We start from the raw sequence: 14,094 nt of genomic DNA, 5'->3' as shown, positions 1-14,094 counted from the left end.
TAACGAATAGGAAATAAATACGTTTATAGATCGCAGAATGTATTGAACACCAAATTTATTATTCAATTTTTCTAAACAGCTAATATAGGTCTCGAAATAAGTATGAAAGGAGGATACCTGCAGTGTTACAGTATTTTTGACTTTAGTTCGGTAGTAGTAAGCTAACCTTGTTAAAAATGTGTTAATATGCGCGTAAATGCGTCTATTCAGATCGTTTTTGTACGTCAATTAGTAAATAATATTTGACTTTCGTTTACGGCAATGTGGCGTTATTCGAAATTAGTGTACAATAAATATATAACGAAATGGAATAACTTCGCCTTTTACAATAACTGTCAAAGGGTGAAGCACAGTAGTTCGAAATCGACTGTGGAAACAAATGAAGATGTTGACGATCCACTTCCCAAAGAAACAAAAGTCGTCATATGCGGTGGTGGTGTTATGGGTGGTGCAGTTGCTTATCACCTTTCACTTATGGGGTTGGGACCTCAAACTGTTATCGTGGAAAGCGGCAGGTAATTTCTTCGTAATACATGCAAATATTTTCCATTTCATTTAATTACACGTTTTCCTGTATTCAGATTGGGAGGTGGAACCACCTGGCATACCTCAGGATTAGTAGGGGCATTTAAACCAAGTTTGGCACAAGTTAAACTTGCCCAAGACAGCATAGCTTTATACAAGGAATTAGAGGGCAAGGGCTTGTCGACAGGATGGAAACAATGTGGCAGTCTTTCTTTGGCACGCACAAGAGATCGCATGACTGTATTTCGACGAATGAAAGCACAATCTATGTAAGTTAATTATCAGAAATAAACACAGACAATTTCACTTCGACATTAATTCATGATGTGTTTATTTTTAGATCACGTAATATTGAATGTCATTTAATTACGCCGAAACAGGTACAAGAAATATGTCCATTATTACGAGTAGACGATCTGGTTGGTGGATTATGGATTCCAGGGGATGGTGTAGGAGATCCGTATGAAATATGTTTAACTTTAATAGAAGAAGCAAGAAAGAAAGGTAATTTATTATAATTAAATTACATGACATCTTCAATTCCTGATACTTTTAGGTGCAAAAGTATATGAGAACTGCAAAGTTACTAAAATTATTACACAAAATGGTAAAATTAAAGCAGTTGAAACAACAAATGGTACCATAGAATGTGAACACTTTGTTAATTGTGCTGGGTTTTGGGCACGTAACGTAGGTAAATTAAGTGAACCATATGTAAAGGTAAGACACTTTTTGTTTCATAATTATTATTACATATAGAAATTAACAGTTTAATTATACATGCTGTATTTAGGTACCTCTTCATCCAGTAGAACATTATTATTTGCATACAAAACCTATTGATGGTTTGAATCCTATGACTCCTGTTATAAGGGATTTGGATGGATATATTTATTTTCGCGAGAACAACGGAAGTATCTTAGCAGGTGGCTTTGAGCCAGTTGCAAAGCCAGCGTTTGAAGATGGAACGATACCTGGTCGGGTACAGATTTTTAAATATCATGGATTCTACAGATATTGAAACCTGAAAAGATTTTATTTTAGAGGGCACAACAGAAAGATTTTTACCAGAGGACTGGGACCATTTTCATATCTTATTCGAGCAAATGCTTCATAGAATACCAAGCTTCGGGGACGCGATTTTGGAAAATTTATGTAACGGACCCGAGGCATTCTCTCCAGACTGCAAATGGATAGTAGGCGAAGCACCAGAAATACGCAATTATTATATCGCTGCTGGTATGAAAACGGTAAGCAGCATAATACATTAACGTTCATCGGTGGCACGAAAATCTAATTTTTCTAGGTGGGTATATCAGCGGCTGGTGGAGTTGGCCGGGCGACTGCAGAATTAATAGTGAACGGTTCAACGTCCGTAGATATGTACGAACTAGACGTATCACGTTTCCTGGGACTCCATAACAATCGAAAATTTTTGCGCGATCGAGTAAAAGAAGTTCCTGGCATGCATTACGCTTTACAGTATCCGCATCATGAATTTAAGACGGGTAGAAACTTAAGAATGTCGCCGATTTATCCAAAGCTTCGACAAGCTGGTGCAGTATTTGGTCAAGTAATGGGATACGAGCGACCAACCTGGTTCCAGTTAGATGACGACAGTGGTAAGAATTATTGTGTTTCGTTTTTGTATTGTGCAAACAAAAAAACTAGATTTTATTATCCAGATTGTTTTGATACGCAGATTTGGAAACGACCGATGGATTCCAAAGGTATAAAATAGCGTACACAAACACGTTCAGTAAACCACCGTGGTTTGAACCTGTTTCAAACGAGTACGCTGCATGTCGTGAAACAGTTGGACTGAGCGACTATTCTTCATTTACTAAAATTGATTTATGGGTACACCTAATTATAATTAGTTTCAACAATAATCCTCTAAAAAATATTGACAAATATTTATTTTGTCTATGTATTATTTTAGTCGAACGGGATGGAAGTGGTAGATTTATTACAATATTTATGTTCGAACGATGTAGACGTTCCGGTAGGAAGTATTATTCACACAGGTATGCAGAATCATCGTGGGGGTTACGAAAATGATTGCAGTTTAGCACGAATTGCTCCCAATCAGTAAGTTGCGAATACGTTACTAAAAGTTATAATTTTATACAATATAAAACTTGGACAGCTCTTTTAATATTTAAGTTACATGATGATTGCCCCTACCATACAACAAACTCGTTGCAAACATTGGATTTACCGTCATTTACCTGCAGACGGTTCTATAGCAGTATCCGATGTAACGTCAGCTTATACAGCAATTTGTATTATGGGTCCTGCTACTAGACAACTACTATCAGAATTAACAGACACAGATTTGAATCCTAAATACTTCCCATTTTTCACTTTTAAGGTATTTATTATCGATTCTATTATAATAATATAAGTAATTTCATTGTTTTAATTGTACATCAATTTCCTTGTAAGGAATTAGACGTTGGCCTCGCCAATGGAATACGCACAATGAACCTCACTCATACTGGAGAGCTTGGCTACGTTTTATATATTCCAAATGAAGTAAACGTTTCTCATTTCATTACAAGAGATACTCTTCTTTTTATCTTTCACACTTGATATTGATACATATTACGTATTTACAGTTTGCATTACATGTTTATACAAGATTGGTAGATGCTGGGGCCAGGTACGGATTAAAACACGCTGGTTACTATGCAACTCGTGCTTTAAGAGTTGAAAAGTTTTACGCATTCTGGGGTCAGGATTTGGACACGTACACCACTCCTCTGGAATGTGGACGAACTTGGAGAGTGAAACTTGATGTAGGTAATCTTGTATTTGAAAAATGAACGTGTTATATGTTATAAAGCTATGAATTTAACAGAAAGGAGTGGATTTCATTGGAAGAGACGCTCTCTTGAAACAGCGCGATGAAGGCGTAAAACGAAAATACGTGCAGCTATTACTGAACGATCACGATTTTGAATTAGACACATGGTGTTGGGGCGCAGAGCCTATTTTTAGAAATGGACAATACTGTGGAATGACAACTACCACTGGCTACGGATTTACATTCAAGAAGCAGGTACGACACTATGGACAAGTAATTCTACATGTCTTAAGAGGTCTCAAAACTATAAAAAAAATTGCAATAAATTTTTAATGAAGGTCTGCCTTGGATTTGTACAAAACATCGATTCAAAAGGACGTCCACAAGAAGTTACAAACGAGTACATACTAGCGGGCAATTACGAAGTAAACGTAGCGGGAATAAGATACCCTGCGAAATGTCATCTGCATAGTCCGAATCTACCCACCAAATTCCCAGATAAGGAAAGAGATTCTTATCATGCGACGCGTGACCACCAAGCAGCTTAATGTCGACAATACATACTTTGAACTGTGTACAAATGATATATATAGACAGAATTTAATAAATTATTTAATAAGCGATAATTATAAATCACTACTTAATTATATTTAGAACTAAAGGATCACATAAACCCACGTTTTAATTAATCAGCTTTATCTTCTTCCATAGCTACAATTCTTAAAAAATTACATCAATGTATACTAATAGTTATGTACTATATTACAGATTTCTCAAATGCACCATACATTCTGCAAGTACTCCCTAAAACGACTTACATTAGCATGACATATTAATTTTGGTACTGACTCAATTAATTATCACTTACTCATAGTACATTTATATTCAATTCAAACTAAAAAAGTTCACTATTACTTCTTGAACACCCTTGTTGTCTTCAACTCCTCTCACCGTTTTATGATACGCATCATACTGACATTTGTGCTATATTATTACAATGTCATGGTAACACACTGTTTCAAGTACACTGTTCGAAAGACACGTTTTGTGAGGTTGAATTGTTCGTTGCCTTCTGATCGATGCAACAATACTTCTTTTTTATTAAAATATTAACATAATAGTAGCTTTGCTTATTTCAATTGATACACTTAATATACGATTATTCAATATCTATCCACCAAAAAAGTTAAGCCCAAAGTATAGTACATCTATTCGTAGATTAACAACTTTTTACACGCGAATCTTATCATTCATGTCCCTTCGTTTTTACTGTACACAAATCGACAATGAGAAATAAAGCGTCCTATCACTCTGGGATCTCCGGCTCCGGAGTCGGCTGTACTTGCTGTTTTTGAACCATACACGATCGTGCTATCGATTCGAATAATCTGTAACAATACAAAATGACAAGTAACATACCACAGAATAATATGATGAAATTTTCTATTTGAGAAGAACTTACTTTTCAATTTCTGGTGCACAGTGCACGAACTCATGCGTCCAGAATTTATATGTCGGATTTTTGATAAGTTCAACGAAGGTGATGAGAAGACCCCACGGGTGAGGTCTATTTACAATAAGTCTCTCCAGTAGAACTCTCGTAATTTGTTCCTGTATCGCCTCTGTGTTAGCTTCAGCGAACAAGTACAGAAGCGTGCAGCTAAAGTAATGCGTATGGCTATTGGGGTACCGTAGCTGATTCGCGATCGCGTTCACGAACAAGTAGCGACCCTCCGTGTCCAGGTCGACCGCCAAGTTTTGGAATATGTCCATGTGCGCGGAATGCGCGATGGTCGACATGTTAGGCGTGTGTCCCTTGCTACGAATGAAAGCTATAGCCTGCGTCCCAACGTAGAGCACTAGCGCATTCATCAACTGAATATTGTAGCGGGAGCCAGCTTCTTGGGACACTTGCAAGTTGCTACGCAGTTCAGAGAGGAAGGTAACTGGCGCGCGGGCTCTTAAATACGAGTCAAGCTCCTTTTTGAAACTCAATGGTTGTATCTGGGACGCGAAATTGGTCAATACTCGTGGGGCATGAGCTATCTCTTGTAGCATATCGACCTTCAAATTCGGCGTGAATGGATCGGGCAATCGCATATTCCTTGGGTATGCGCTCAAAATAAGATTTTTCATCTGTATACAATTAGGCGGTATTACATCACAAAATCCATAATGATAATCACAAAGGAATTCTGGGAAGTCATGTAATAAGACTAATAATACTCGAAGAGTGCCTTTGTATAACAGAGTTACGGGCTTAGCGAGCTCGGCGTTACGAAGGTACGGTGCTAGGTACTTGAAGAGATCAATCAACAGCTGCGCGTACATGCCCCAACATTTTTGTTGCGGTGTAATCGCAAGCATGCGTCCGATGAACACCCTGTGTGAAACTAGTTCTAGCCAAGCGTAGCAAAATCCTGGAGCCTTCGCTGGTCTAAGTATGTGCAGCGTATGGCAGAAAGCTGTTAACACTTGGTAATTGACAGCTTCCAATACAGGCTCCGGCGCGCAGAGCTCCAAGAAGAGCATGATGAAGATTCTGTGATAAGGCAATTGTTGAAAATCGGTCCCACGTATTTCGTGATCCTGCAGTAATACACCGGCCACGATTCCCAAGACCTTGTTCAGTAAATTAATCTTCGTATGAGTATTTGTACTATCACCAGAATGCTTTACCAACAGTGCGACCAGACGAACAAAAGCGTCTAACGAATGGAAACACTTTGCACGGACAACAGACGGTGCGGCATTCGTCTCAGTTAAAGCACGATAACACAGGTCGACGCACATCTGAGTGCTCAATTTGAAGAATCTTGTTATGAGATCATCGGTTTTAAGGATTCCGTGAATATTCATTTGGTGGACGAATATCCCGAACGCTTTCGTAGGATCACGGGCGTGCGTTGGGCTGTGGTGCATCGAGATCCACTCGCGCAGTAAATATTCTGTTTTCTCCAGCAATCCAGGTGGGTCATCAAAGTCGCGAGCCTATTAAAAGATAATAATAACATAAATTGTAGATACAGTGTGCTCTGACCGTCTTAGTATCGGCAAAATTTACTTACTCTCACCTGCAGAATCCCAGAATGAATATGGGCCGTAGGGCCGGCCGGAGCTCTATCTGCTAACACTCCAGGATCGTGATTAGCGCGTAGAGACTCCATTAAACTTGTTAATTTGTACAATGAAATTCTGAAAAAATATATGCATCCCAAAATTGATTGGTATTTCTACAAATGAGAATTGTTTTATTAACGATACTAACCCTTCGGGTGGTGCTCGATGATGAGCAATCCTGGCAAGTATCTCAATCGTGTGAAATAGATCAGATTCGGTAACGTGTGTGGTTTGTCTCTCGTCAATTAAGTAAACCTGAATCAACTGCATAGCAAACGCTGTAGCCATGGCATTACCAGAATCAATAGCTTGAGCCAAAGCTAAATCGTATTGTGGAAGACTGATTAAGTGAGACCTGAAAATAATATTAGCCGCGCGATTTACATATGATTACTTAAATGAAACGAATAACTTAATAATATACTATGAGAAATATAATACCTGATAAGGTAATCGACAGCTTCGAAATTGTATCGGAACTCCTCTCTGCATTCTGTTAAACATCGTGTGACATGTTTGTTCGTCCACTGCATTCCATAAGCGCGTGGATCTTGGAGACACTTCAAAATGCGTAAATGAAGTTCTCTGTACCGCATAATTTCGGAATCTATTACACCACTGGAAATCGGGCCGTCTAATAACCCTTCCACAGCCTAAATTTAAGAAATATATGTAAATAATGAACTATAATCATACTATGTATTCTATAATTATTTGCCTTTTTAAGTAACGCCATTGCAGCTCCTGCATCTCTCGATCTTCGTGTTAGTATAATAGACTCCAAGAGACCATGAAGAGCCGCGTGTTGTGGAGTAGGACCTAGTTGAGGTGCAGGTCCCATCGTAGCAAGCAACACTTCGACCTCGGTTGCAAGCTTTTCCAACATAGCTCCGACTTCGTCGTTGCTCACTGCTGCTGCGTACGCAGCAACCTGTTGTGCCGTTGCAACTGCAACTGCTGGATTTGCAGCAAATGCAGTCACAGTAGGTTCCTTTGAAAACAAAGAAACATTTTAAATATTATAAGAGGATTAAAGAAATGCTGTGTAGAATACGCACTGTAACGGGTTTTGGCATTAGTAAAGCTTGCGTATCCCTTTCAGAGAGTGGCAAAAATCCGGGAATATTTCTTGCAAACTCTTCGTAAACGGACATCTGTTGAGGTGTTACACCGCCTACTTTTAATCTTATTTGTTCAGGCATCCTTTCAGCTTGATATTTAGCCAACGGATCGCAATACCTCCTCCCTTCTTGACGTGCAATCTTCCGCAATTCGATTTCATTCAACAGTCGTTTATCCATCTCTGGAATAGCTTTCTCGATCGCTGTCTTTTGTACAAACGCGCAGGCAAGCTCCATATTGTCGGCAGCTACCACATTAGCTGCTTGTTCTATGAGTTCCTTTTGTTGCGGCGTGGTAGTGCCCATCAAAGCTTGCATCAAAGCTTGTTTCAAATGTGTACCAATTGACGTTAAAACTTGATCACGGCAGGTGATCATAGCCATTCCAGCGGTCAAGTTACGGACCATGTGCCTCGCCGCAGTTCTCATTCGAACTTCTTCTGGATCCAACGCGAAATCTTTCCTCACGATTTGTTCGCTGGTGGTCAAGGCTATTTTGATGGACCGATCGACCACAGGATGAATCCACTCTTGTATTGCTCTCTCAACGGCTGGGCGAACCAATTGCTTCAAATGCGGATGCGCTTGGAACAGTGGTAGATTGTTGTTGATCGTAATGTGCTGAGAAATATTAGCAATGCCTGTTACGGATATATCCATATAATTGAAACGTGGCTCTGGCGGACCGATAGGCAAAGACGGTGTCGTATTTGCTGGGGCATTTTGTGGGACGATCGTTCCGGTCGTGCCAGGATCAACTAGTTCTTCAATAGGACCTTGAGTCTGCTGTTGATTATTGTTCGATTCAGATTTCTTATTAGGATGAGATAATTGGTATTCCAAGTTTCGCAACTTGTCTGGATCTTTCAGATAAAGCGCAGGTTTTAATTCCCCGACGTCGATGCTTAAATTTTTACACAACACTTCGATTTCAAATTTTAAATTCAATTTCAAGTCGGGCTCCTGATGCAATTCTGCCAATACGTTCATAATTGCCATTGTCCAAGGATTAGGTGGCCGAAAAACACGGCTTTTCGCACAGCTTTCAAGTACTTTAGCCACGAAAGGAACCACGTAAAGAAGTTCCTGCTGACCTTTATGGTACGCCTCAACAAGTAGACTCTTTAGATCAATATCGATGTGTAAAATGGGTTTGTTTCTTCCAAGGGTCAACATTCCTAGCCAGTGGCCTAGATTTTTCAGAAGCGAACGATCTGAAAAATTTGCTATCCCTTTATCGCTCCGTAACAAAACTTTTATGTTTCTAAACGTCTCTCTCGTCACCATTTTGTATATATCTGGCAACTTTAAACAGTCCAGGAAATTCGAATATAAAGCATGAAAATTTAGTTCTATGCTCGCACGCTTCATCACTAAGTATTGAGCCATCCAAGGCCAATACTCTTCCGTGACAATTTCTCTAATTTCGTCACATTTCTGCTGCAGATTCAGTTGACTAAGATTGTTAAAGATAAACGCAGTTTTATCTTGTAAAGCTTCCGGCGGTGACGTGATTTTTTCTTCTTTATCTGTCGCTACTAATAACGTATCAATGTTTGTTGCATTAGCAATGGAGGGCTAAAATTAAAATACAGAATTGTGAGTAATGATATAAAAATGCGTTGCGCAATTTTCGAAACTTATTTAACTTGTCATACTTACTCTGGCCGAGAGAGAAGTGGTCGGAGTCGTAGACGATTTTGCTTGAGTAGTACTTGTCGTTATTGTTGTTGTCGTGATAGTTTTGTATGTTGTAGTAACTGGTGCCAGCATAGCTGCTAAAGTTTTAGGAAGGACTGGACCTTGAGGTCTTGTGGGAGGCTCCTGCCCCTGTAATCCATATTCTATATACTCAATTAAATGTGGTGGGAACTCACTGAAATGTTGGATTGCCCTGACGTGCTCACAGTATGTTTGGTAGTCTTTTAAACGACTCTTGAAACGATCCAGAGCTGTTATGCCAAAGTAATACATCTTGCTGCCTTCTGATTTCCTAAGCGCATCCAACACAAATCTTAAGGCTAATCCTAGTGTCACGTAACTATTGATCAATCCTTTCTCAATAATTCCACCAAACAGTTGTGCCGTGATCTGTAGCTCTTTATCGGGATATTGAGGAAAAAATCGATATTCCTCGAATAAGTTTCTCAACATACAGTTGAACACTTCTCTTTCCCGTTTACTTCCGGAGTCTTGAAACTTCTTTAACATATCGAGGACTTCGTCAATTGATAAAGTAGGATGCGGTGGATGATTGTATATTCGCTGGAAATAGCTGTTCGCTTCGTCTTCAATTTCTTTGGAAACGTTTTGCGTCATGTCAGGAAACAAGTTCGACGTTTCAGGTATTCTTGCTTTCTCGATGCCTGTCGGTGGTCCAAGTCGACCTAATCCGCCGATCGTTGTACTTCCAGGTAGAACGGATGGTCCTTGCGTGCCGACTGGTCCTGAATGCAATTGCGACGATAATGGCAACATTGGGAACGGGCTTGGAGAAGGTCCCATAAGACGAGAAGGAGAGCCAGGAGATACCAAAGGTCCAAGAGCACCTGGCAAATTAAACGCGGAACTACTGGGTGGACCCAAACTAGAACCCAAACCCATAGATGCAAGGCTTGAACTTAAATTTCCAAGTGGGTCCACTTGTTTCGAAGAAAACAGCTAAAAATAATCGAATATATTTAATAAAAAGAAATTACTTATAATTATTTTGGTTTTCATACCTGGCCTCCTAAAGCAGCTGGATTGAAAGGTTCCAACGCACGGTGTCGCAAAACTCCTGGCGGTGGTGGTCTACTCATTGTGTTTTTACTCAACATTAGACTACAGTTTTGTACCATTGTCATTATTGCCTCGGAACATTCTTGCGATACACTCCTTTAAAAATGATTTAATTGAAAGGTATTAGATGTGATGTATATTTTTAAAATGAGAAATGCTCGCAAGTAGACGTACCCAGCACAGACTTGTAGACAAGCAAGCATTGTTGTCAATGTTTCTTGTGGAAGTTGACTCGCCTTCGGCACTGTAAGATCCTCCTTTATTCCAGGTCCCATCACTTGGGGGCAACGTCTTTGTAAAAATTTTACAGAAGCAGCAACGAAAACCTCTCCTTGCTCTCTGATCTTATCGGTTAACCATTTTTCTAGTTTTAAATATTCTCTTCTCGATGCCAAACAAGCCAAATCAATAACAAATGGGTATGATTGAGCAGTTAACAAATACGTTAATGCTTTCAGATCTTGAGCAACATCAAGAATACGAGATAATCGTGTCTGATCGTGATCTCCTCGTATATACCAATCTGCCATAGCATGCATGATAATAGATTTGATTTTAACTGTATTCCCATGCCATGCATGATGCAGAATAACAGCAGAGTTCGGATGATTCCCGAGGAAGATAGGCATTAATGTACTAAGTAATTCTTGTCTAAGTATAGTGATTGGAGCATTAATTTGTAATAATGCTAATACAAGAACATCGGGGCAGTGCTGAATTGGCCATTTGAAGATTTCTTGAACTGGCCCGTACAATCCTCTTTCAGCCATATGCAAAAGTAGTTCAACTACATTCAACGATCTCCAAGTTTGTGCCTCTTTACTGTCACTTTCCGGTGCTGCTTTTAATACATCGACGGTTACAGAATGATATGGGTAATCAGCGAAACAAAATATATCAGGATATTTCAGAACTTGTTGCACTAAAGAAAACTGTCCTTCTACGTTGTCCCAATGACGGTAAAAAAGTTCTACGGGAAATATATCCGGCGGGTAGCCTTGATGTTGCAAACCCAATCTCAATCCTGTAATCAGCAGATTCAATCCTTGTCTGTCTTTAATAATAAAATCTGCATGATCCAACTTGACTATCACATCATTCCAGGATAGTGTAGATTGCTTGAATACATAATAACATTTATATAAGATTAATATGTTTATATTAATTCGATATAAACTAACAATTAATGCTTACAATTTCTTTTAAAGCTTGAACAAAAACTTCGACGTTCCATGTAGTTGGAGCAGCACTATCGTTCGATTTTTCCTTCGCATCCTGTGCAGTTCCTGAATTACCCCAAAACGATTGTAGTCCTCCAGCATCGTCAAGACTGTTCCAGCTGCGTGCCATATGAGATAAAACTCTCGCGGCACATGCTGGAGAAATTTCCCGAGCTCCTAGGCCAGCTAAGGCTGATCGGCAATCTTCAACACTGCTAGTAAATCCATATCCCAATTCCATAATCAATTCTACTAGAGAATTGCCATCCTAAAAGTAAATACATGTTATATAGAATTTCTGTTTTAATTGTTCAAGCTTTAACATTTATTTTACCATTTGGTTAACAGCCATGTTTAACTCAATTTTGGTTTGCGGAGTTTCCCCGTTGTCTGGGTACAAGAGTGGTGCTAGCACCACTGGTACCAGCTCACGGGGAAAATCGCGCCTTAGATTCTTGAGAAATTTTTCCTTTGCTTCGGGCAAAAGGCCAAAGTGATTGGCTGAATGAAGTGCTTGAGATAATATAAGGTGAAGGACTTCGGGCAACGAATCGTGCAATCCCTCTTCTTGATGTCTATTGCTTGACTCAGAATTAATATAATTTTTTATCAATTCAGGCAACTGCTTTTGTACGTGCTCTAGGGCCAATGTACGAATTTCAGTATTCTCTGAGTGCAGCAAGGCAATCGCAAATGCAACTTCTTGTACCAGAGTTAAGCTAAGTCCCTTTTTTAAACATAAAAAAAACTTCGGCGATGGTTGTAAGGTCTGAAAATGCAAAGTCAAAATTAATGAAAAACGTTCGTTTTACAAAGTTGTTATCTATTTACACAGATGTGCACAGATTCTACTCTCAATAATCTTAACCTAAATAAAAAGTAAAATAAACCTTTTGTTGATGAAATGGATGGTCAATAGCAAAACACAGATTAGAAATAAAAGATGGTTTGCTAAGAAGATTAGTACACTCTTGTTTGAGAAGTTGCACTTGAAAGTAATCTTTTGCACTTGATTCTGGCGGTTCTCCTGTTGAGAAGTCGATACTCGAGAGTAAAGAGCGCAGCAAATGTCTGTCTGCCTCCAAACCCTTCCACTGCACCAGCTAAAATATATTAAGGAAATTTTAATATCAATAAATATTAATAAAAGCGATATTTGTACAAAAGTGATTTATCTATGACCTATGCAATATAATCATATCTTTAGTATTAAAGATGAAGAAATGTTGATTATGAATAGATTATGAGATAAGTCGATACATCAAATAATTGATTATTGTTGAATGTTTTGGTAATGCTCATTGAAAACATGCAAGGTCTCAACGTTCGAAAATAATACGTTGTGGGGCATACAAATTACGGAAAGAGGCTAAGTTCAAGATATATTTTGTGCCGCGTGAATACTAAATCCTGGATAATTCCAAGGTAAGCGCGTTGATATTTTTGATGGGAAAATCTATTTTGATTGATGAAATCAAACTTAATTGGTTATAATATTCGCGAAGCATATTGTGCTGTTTCGAGGACGGCGTGTGATGATCAGAAGGTGGAAGGGGTGGGTATAAAAGATCGAGTAGCACAACAGGTTTTTTTCTACTTACAACTGATATTTCCTGGCAGCTGTCCCGAAAATTTTTCTTATTTAAATTCGCAACCAAATAACTGATTTGTGACAAAGTAAAAGACAACGAGTCCAGGTTCATAGTTCCATGAATACGACCTCGAAAGCTTCAAACGTGTTTGAAGCTTTCTTCGGTATCCACGAATTGCCTCCCCGGATTCTCTCCTCGTTAAAAGCATGAAAACTACATTGGCACAGTCCTGCGACCAACATCGGGATTAATATTTTGAAATACAATTTCAAACCAACGTCATGGCGAGCACAACAATATAATACTGAAAACGTAGCACTACTCCTTGATCACACCATATAACCAACCAGTCACACTCTACTGGTCTCTTTTTCCATCTACTTCGGTAGACTTCTCTACCTCTACCTCTACGAGACTTCTCTACCTCTACCTCTTCTACGAGCCGGTTCGATGTTTCACTGAATTGCCGTTAGAGTGTCTTCGCGTTTAAACCAAAAATTATTCAATCCACGTTCTTTTATCGTCAAATCGTCATACATTCGTACGAAATTTTTATACGTGTTAGATTACGTGGAATCCGTGAATTCGAACTTTCTATTGTGAAACTGTACATGGCTAAAAAAGGAGAAATTTAAGTTGCTTGAACTGTGATTCATCGACTGCAATGGTATCTTGATCAAGTTTAGGGCAGCCATCATTTTAATGAAAATAAGACAGTATGCTCTAAGGTCTTGGGTGCATCTTGGGTGTAGGTCTTGGAAGTTGGTAGCAGAGAGAAAGTTTCTCTCTGTTGGTAGGTGTGCAATGTATCCATGAAAATTCGTCAGATTTCTCGAAGTGTTTACTATTCTTTACTTATTGCAAAATTGTTTTCTTATTTATCTCGCGATACAATATTTGCGTATACATGCCTTTGCTTACGTATG

General features: G+C 39.0%; 2 protein-coding genes across 3 annotated transcripts; one reads left to right on the top strand and one right to left on the bottom strand.

Annotated features, from left to right (window-relative positions):
* The first annotated feature begins 56 nt into the window (after positions 1–56).
* Positions 57–3,960, top strand: LOC108625735 (pyruvate dehydrogenase phosphatase regulatory subunit, mitochondrial). The gene is made up of 14 exons (XM_018025969.2): positions 57–515; positions 582–794; positions 866–1,029; positions 1,082–1,245; positions 1,319–1,502; positions 1,570–1,775; positions 1,832–2,147; positions 2,228–2,385; positions 2,468–2,616; positions 2,692–2,899; positions 2,974–3,063; positions 3,147–3,326; positions 3,389–3,589; positions 3,673–3,960. The coding sequence occupies exons 1-14, from the start codon at positions 262–264 to the stop codon at positions 3,880–3,882; spliced, it is 2,697 nt and encodes an 898-aa protein (XP_017881458.1). The 5' UTR covers positions 57–261; the 3' UTR covers positions 3,883–3,960.
* Positions 3,961–3,998: 38 nt separating this feature from the next.
* On the bottom strand, positions 3,999–13,611 carry Not1 (CCR4-NOT transcription complex subunit 1). Of its 2 annotated transcripts, none has more exons than XM_018025966.2 (14): positions 13,178–13,611; positions 12,467–12,679; positions 11,911–12,345; positions 11,551–11,844; positions 10,531–11,474; positions 10,299–10,452; positions 9,238–10,236; positions 7,513–9,153; positions 7,173–7,445; positions 6,896–7,107; positions 6,603–6,809; positions 6,403–6,529; positions 4,797–6,325; positions 3,999–4,722 (listed from the first exon to the last, which is right to left on the bottom strand). In XM_018025966.2, exons 1-14 carry the CDS (start codon positions 13,277–13,279, stop codon positions 4,641–4,643), a joined length of 7,212 nt encoding a protein of 2,403 aa, XP_017881455.1. In that variant the 5' UTR covers positions 13,280–13,611; the 3' UTR covers positions 3,999–4,640. The 2 variants fall into 2 exon arrangements, with proteins under 2 accessions (XP_017881455.1, XP_017881457.1); XM_018025968.2 differs by having other exon boundaries at positions 6,409–6,529.
* Positions 13,612–14,094: the final 483 nt, after the last annotated feature.

Source organism: Ceratina calcarata, unplaced genomic scaffold, assembly GCF_001652005.2.
Source record: "Ceratina calcarata isolate Rehan_Ccalc_2016 unplaced genomic scaffold, ASM165200v1 scaffold369.2, whole genome shotgun sequence".
NCBI classification, from domain to species: domain Eukaryota; kingdom Metazoa; phylum Arthropoda; class Insecta; order Hymenoptera; family Apidae; genus Ceratina; species Ceratina calcarata.
This window is presented reverse-complemented; position numbering and strand designations above follow the sequence as displayed.

What these genes read in the sequence shown, in the direction of transcription:
- LOC108625735 (XM_018025969.2), top strand. Translation starts at nt 262, where the DNA reads ATGTGGCGTTATTCGAAATTAGTGTACAATAAATATATAACGAAATGG. An exon ending in TCGCTGCTGGTATGAAAACG is followed by an intron (nt 1,776 to 1,831) that starts GTAAGCAGCATA and finishes TAATTTTTCTAG; the next exon opens with GTGGGTATATCAGCGGCTGG. An exon ending in CTTGGAGAGTGAAACTTGAT is followed by an intron (nt 3,327 to 3,388) that starts GTAGGTAATCTT and finishes TGAATTTAACAG; the next exon opens with AAAGGAGTGGATTTCATTGG.
- Not1 (XM_018025966.2), bottom strand. Translation starts at nt 13,279, where the DNA reads ATGAACCTGGACTCGTTGTCTTTTACTTTGTCACAAATCAGTTATTTG. An exon ending in CAGCTGCTTTAGGAGGCCAG is followed by an intron (nt 10,237 to 10,298) that starts GTATGAAAACCA and finishes GATTATTTTTAG; the next exon opens with CTGTTTTCTTCGAAACAAGT. An exon ending in TAATGCCAAAACCCGTTACA is followed by an intron (nt 7,446 to 7,512) that starts GTGCGTATTCTA and finishes TTGTTTTCAAAG; the next exon opens with GAACCTACTGTGACTGCATT.